At 27.7% G+C, this 6,438-nt stretch overlaps 1 protein-coding gene across 1 annotated transcript; it reads right to left on the reverse strand.

The window, feature by feature from the left end:
* Positions 1-980: 980 nt before the first annotated feature.
* Positions 981-6,035, reverse strand: LOC145833284 (uncharacterized). Its single transcript, XM_082940472.1, has 6 exons — positions 5,874-6,035; positions 4,895-5,068; positions 4,382-4,510; positions 2,871-3,009; positions 2,268-2,478; positions 981-1,104 (listed from the first exon to the last, which is right to left on the reverse strand). The coding sequence occupies exons 1-6, from the start codon at positions 6,033-6,035 to the stop codon at positions 981-983; spliced, it is 939 nt and encodes a 312-aa protein (XP_082796598.1).
* Positions 6,036-6,438: the final 403 nt, after the last annotated feature.

The following is a 6,438-nucleotide window of genomic DNA, read 5'->3' on the forward strand; positions in this document are numbered from 1 at the left end:
TTTATTGAAAAAGTATTTTACTACAGGACTCTACATAAATACTTGAGATTTTTTACCGCAAAAAACGAAAAATAACTTTAAAATAAATCCAAACTGTCTAAAAACTTTAAGTTTTAAAGTAAGGAAACAGGTTCTTATTAATTTTTTGCTTGCTTACTTTTGCTACAGTGTTACTTTAATCATGTAATTTTAACACTAAACCTTATAAATTTTGTTTTTAATACTTGTCTAGAAAAATGTTAACTAAGTTTTTTAAGTTCAAATGTTTAAAAGCGTTATGAAAATATTAATCTATGTTGTAAAACATCTAAAAAAGGCTATAAAACTAGCATCAATATACCTTGGTAAAAACATTAGATTAAAATTTTTCTAAAGTAGAAGTAGAGTTTCTTGTAAACTTTATGTTTTTATGTCATTAATGAGTCAAATCTTTGGCTTACTGCAAAATAGATTACTTAAGTACTTAAACAAACAATACTACAAATAGCTTAAAAGATAGATTTGACTAAATTTAAATTATATGTTTATTTATAAACAAAAAAAAAAGACTTAAAAAGTTAAATTTTAAGAACTACTTTTTAAGTTGTAAATGTGTACTTTCCCTTTGGAAATAAATTTCAAATTCTTTTTTGAACATTGAAAATTTATCTTAAAACCTACCTTTTCTCAATGTACTTTTTTATTCCAATATATTTATAATTTATAATAAATAAAAACGCTATTACTTAGTATATGATTAAATAATTCGTCTTGAAATACACGCATGTTTTTGTTTCATAAACTGAAGTTTTTGTAAAAATAATTTCAAAGTCCTTTGAATAGTAGCAACAAAATCCAAATCTGACTTAAAAGAATTCTCAAAAGCTTGCATTTGAAGCTTAAATTTCCGAAAAATATTTTTAAACATCCAACGAACACGTGAGACATTCCTTTCACGTTGATGGGGACTGACATGTGTTTTCAGCGGTGCAAAAGCAAAATCAATGATCACAAAACGGCAGCAAAAAGCTCGAAATCAATAATCTCATTATGACGTCACCGTGTCTCTTTCGCCACGTCACACAGAGGACATCAATAGCTCGTCGCAGCTGCAAAGGGTCGCCTCTGTGACGTGGTTGGTTTTGATTTACGTTTTTGATCGTGTCGAAATCGATATTTGGTAGCAAGGTGTGCGACACTTATAAGATTTAAATAAATTCAAGATTATTTTTGTCGTAATTCAATCAATACACAAGTAATTTATGTCCATTACACACCAGTACCGGCTTAGCTTTTATTTATAAAGTTTTAAAATTTATCTTTAAGCATTGAAAAACACTTTGTTTATGTTTTAAAGATATTTATAAAAAAATGTGAATTTTTAAGCAGTATAATTTTTTATTAATGATATAGCAGTAGTTTTTTACCCATCCAAACAAAAGTAATTAAGTATAAACGATACAGTTAACAACAAGCTTAGTATAAAAACCATAAACTTTAAATAACAGACAATAAAAACAAAACTTAACATTTGTAGCATTTTAGTAGCAGTTTTTTAAAGGGCAGACAACGAAAAAGTTCTTCTACTAATTAAAATTGGTTTTTATTAACAGATTAAGTATTTATAAACACAACAGTTTTAAATAACTGCTTTAAAAATATTTTTTTTAGTCTTAACATGAACAAAAAAAAAACAATTTGAAGACTGTTTAATAAATCTAAAACTTTATTTTAGACCGATTATGATAGCTTTAAAACTTTATACAACAACCAAAACAAAATAATATAAATAAAATAATTACGTTATCAACAATGAAGAGTATTGTATATAAGAAGTATAGCTGTATACTACAATTTAAAAAAAATAGCTATCTATTTTTAAACTTAGATTTTTAACAATTGCTTGCCAGAAGTTTGTGTAGATTGTTAAAGTTTTCTAAATTTTCAAATTTATAATTTTTGTGTCATAACGTAAGTATCCATTACTAAGATACTTTATAATAAACTAATAAACTTGAAATAAGTATGAATTAACTGTTTACAGGCTTTACAAAAAGTAAGCTAATCTTTAATAAAAAAATTTACAAAACAGTTTACAAACAGGTGGTTAATAGTTTTATGTAAACCAGCTAAAACGTCTTATAATTAAGTTCAAATTCCAGTGTATAAAAAAAGGATGCTTTTGTTTTAAAAACCCGAAACACATTTTAAAACTAACGAATCAAAAAACAAACTGCCAGACGCTGTGAATAAACCGTTTAAGTTCAAACGACCATCACCGCCATTACCTTGCGGGCTTGAGGCAGGTGACCAGCTTGCGGAACTTGGACTGGCGGAACTCGGCGAGCCACGGGTGCTTCAGGACCTTGTGGGCGCGGATCCTTTTCTCGGGGTTGGTGTCGCACATGCGGGTCACCAGGTGGCGGAACTGGGCGTTGACGCTGGGCGGCAGCAGATCGGCGATCTTCATCGGGGTGATGTCCGACACCAGCACTATGCCTGTAAGAAGTTTTGGAGTGAAAGAAGTTGAGTGTTTCAGGACAGTTTTGATGAGGCTTGGCATTGAATAGTTTGTGGTATGATAAGCTTTTAAAAGTTCAAAACATGATTCTGTTTCACAACAAAGTTCTTTATTTTCACTAGTCAACGATACAGTAGAACTATTAATGTTTTTTATATTCTGTTGGACCTAAGTCTAAAAACACTATTTAATTAAAACTGCTTGAAAAAAAGAACTTTATAAAAAGCTTGCATTTTTTTTGTAAAGAACACTAAAATTGTGGAAAATTATTGTAAAGAAATGTTTGTTTCCATGTACTTTATTAAGACTTGTTAGATATTTTTTACGTTCAAATATACATAACTCAACGACTTTTAAATGAAAAACCAACTACTGGCTAGGGAGTAGACCAGCAGGGCGAGGTACCACACGTCAGCCGCCATCACGTCATAATGGTCTTCCGTCAGCAGCTCGGGAGGAAGCGGCTGGTCCGGTTTTGGGTTTCGGGTCGGAAACTTTTGATTCTTCGCCTTTAAAAACATGAATATATTTTCTCATTTTGTACATTTAAGCCGCTTCGTTTTGAATTAAAGCAAGTGATGAGCACTTGGTGGTTTTTACTAGAAACTGTTTATTTAGTCGGTTTGTAGTAAGTTTTAAAAGACGTTGAACAAATTATTGTTTTGAGAAATTTTTTAGAGTACTTTTAGTATTTAACACAAGTTAAGTGAAATAAGCTAGAATTAATGAACTTCATTTCTACTTATAGTTGTGAAGATTAAATTGGATATTTGGTAGATTTGTAGTAAATTTTAAAACGTTAAATAAAATATTCTTTTGAAATTTATTTTTAGAATAGTTTTAGTATTTCACACAACATCAGTGAAATAAATTAGAATTAATGACGCATTAAAAATGCGAATTAATTTAAGCTAAAAATCAATGAAATGAACTAAGTTTCTACTTATAGTTGTGAAAATAAAATAAGTTGAAATAAAATATTTACTAGATTTATAGCAATTTTAAAAAAATGTTAAATAGAATATTATTTTGAAGTAGAGTTTGAGAATTTTTTCAGAGTGTTTCTACTATCAACTCTACATAAGTGAAATTAGTTAGAAATAATAACGCATTATAAATTAACTTTATAAGCTAGAAATCCATGTAATAAACTCAGTTTCTACTCATAGTTGTGAAAATCAATAAAATATACACTTGTTTTTAAGACAGTTAGTGTTCTTCAAACTAAAATGATTTATATCTGCTTAATGTTATGTTGTGTTAAAAATTGCTTGAAGTAAGAGATTAAAAAATTTTATACAGTTAAAATAAAACTATTTTTTAACGATGATTTTTTAAAGATATTTTTTGACTCACTATAAAAAAAAACGCTTATAGCATTAGGTAATAAAAACATAACAATTTTTATTTATAAACTTGATAGTGTAATTAAAAAAAATTACTACGACGTTGCAAAAGTCATTTACTTAAAGCTTAAAAATAAGTAGCAAAACTAAAGTATTATTCTTATTATTTTTTAGTTTCATAAAAATTTTAGATTAAACTTTGTTGTTTTTAAATATTTTAGAAAAATAAAGTTTTATACTGACAAAGCGATTAAAAGGACTTTGTAAAATCAAATTATACTTTTAAAATATAAATTAAACAACTTGTTTTCATTAAGAGTCTTTGAGCTAAACTTGTTCCACTAAAATACACAAATTTTATGTTAAGTCCTTTACAATGTAAAAAAAGCTTTTCTTTCAAAGCATCAGAATTGAGTTTAAGGCTTTTGATAAGTTTTTAAACGTGTTAAAATATTTACCACTGCTAATCATCAATGAGCTTAAACAATAATATGAACATTTTTTAAAGCGTAACTCATGGTTACAAGCAACCAACTTGAACGCTAACGCAACACTCGAGGCCCATGATTTTAACGTGGTGCTCCGAGTTGACAATGATGTTTTCAAGTGACAGTTGTCGGTGGGCGATGTTGTTTCGATGCAGGTATGACAATCCTGCGACCACCTGTTGGCGTCAAAGTTACTGTCAGTTAAAATTTCTGTGAACTGTAAAGATTTCAAAACCGTAGTGTATTATTGTTCAAAAAATAGACTATTACTTGCAAAAGTTTATCAACAGGAAAAACATTAATAGTTTTGTCCCGAATCTAAACTTGATTAAAATAAGACATTTTTAGTTTATTTGAAGGATAAGTAGTTTTTATAAGCTATGTTTAAATCATGTTTGTTTAGATTAGAGGTATACTTTTTTCAGCTTGTGTGTCTAAAAAATAAAACAGAGCTTGTTTTAAATGTAACTTAGTTGTTAAGCTAGTTGATAAAAAGTGATAAATAAAAGTGTTATTCTTTTAAACTTAATACTTTACTCCAAATGTTATAAATAACTTACCTGGTAGAAAATTTTCTTCACTATAATGTCATCAATTTTGCCCTGGGTAGACTCAATTAGGTACTGGAGAGTCTCACCGTAAAAGTTTTCAAAAAGTAGTATTCTCCTGTCTTCATTGTCAACGACAATTTCTTCTAGCGACAAGATGTTTTCATGATTACAACTCTTCCACATCTATTATAATAGTTACTTGTGTAGAAACATTAGGTAAAAAACTTTTAAAGCAAAAGGCAGCTTGTACATACACTTTTAGAAGTTAAAATAACAAACTAAACTTTTAATTTGATGATTGCAGTATTTAAAGCACAATTTTAATAGATCAAAACCTTTTTTAAATGTTGTCAAAACAAGATTTTCTTTTAATTATATATTTCTAAATTAGTAATATGTAGCTAAGTACTACTTAGTAACTAAGTGTCTTTTAATTATGTTTGAAATCTACTAGAAAAGACAACTCTGTTTATAATTACTGGTGTCTGTAAAGCTTTGATAATAAATTTATCAAAAAAAGTAAATAGAATTTGTTGTAGTTAAAAAAAAAGATAGGATGTTTAAAAGTTTATGGATAACAGTATGAAAAGGAAGTTAATGAATGTTTTCTAATCCACAAGTTTTGTAATAGTAAAATAAGTACTTTGTGTTTTAATAGCACAACTATTGAAAGTTTATTATCGTTAAAAAACATTGATAAAAAAAAGTTGTGTGCATTATTTTAACACTACTTAAATAAATCATTGTTTATGATATAACTATTTTGTAACTTAAAAAAAACACCTAGTAAAGTGTTTTAATCACGTTTAAAAGTTTAAAATTTTTAAAAGTTAGCTTTTGTGTTAAACAAGTTAAATGTGTAAATTCCTGAAAGTTGTAAAAATTTTAACTCAAAAACTACAAAACTTTAGAAACAACTTGAAATTGTTTATAACTTAGTTTTAAAATTTTACTGAATATATATTAAGACTATTTATTATTTTCTCACCTGATAATCGTCCTCTATTGCGTCATCGCTGCTGAACAGGTCCTCCTCCATCACAGCCATGTTCTTCCTCCCTGACTTCGTGCAAATTGCCGTTTGAAAGCGGGGATTCCCCTCAATGTTGAAAAGCTCGATGAACTGGAAGCGATCTTCGAACTTGGACATTTTCGTTGCTAAAACGTTGTCACGTGCTATAAGCTTCAATTATACACACAAGCAGTGATATAAAAAGAAAAAGTATATACACTAGTCTCTAAAATATAATTATAAGTTTTACGTACTTTTTTTGTAGTTTTCTTTATATTTTTTTTTGTAAACTGTTATAACTTTTAAATTAGCTTTAAGTTATGACACTGTAAAAAAAACTTTATTTAATACAAAAGTAAACCAAAAAAAAGCTTTATTAGTTATTTATATAAAATTTCATATAACCTACACTTTAAACGAAGTCTGTTACTATAAAATGTACATTGATTCTGTGAACTGATATAAGCTTTAAATAAAATTTAAAGGTTTTATTTATTCAACTGCAAACTATAACTACTACAAAAAAATCATAAATGTATAT

This window comes from Thalia democratica, chromosome 4 (genome assembly GCF_965202585.1).
Source record: "Thalia democratica chromosome 4, ktThaDemo2.hap1.1, whole genome shotgun sequence".
NCBI lineage: Eukaryota > Metazoa > Chordata > Thaliacea > Salpida > Salpidae > Thalia > Thalia democratica.

Excerpts from the sequence above, each read along its gene's own strand:
- LOC145833284 (XM_082940472.1), bottom strand. The coding sequence starts at position 6,035 with ATGTCCAAGTTCGAAGATCGCTTCCAGTTCATCGAGCTTTTCAACATT. Across the intron at positions 5,069-5,873 it reads CAATAGAGGACGATTATCAG|ATGTGGAAGAGTTGTAATCA; the intron begins GTGAGAAAATAA and ends CTATTATAATAG. Across the intron at positions 4,511-4,894 it reads TGAAGAAAATTTTCTACCAG|GTGGTCGCAGGATTGTCATA; the intron begins GTAAGTTATTTA and ends TGACGCCAACAG.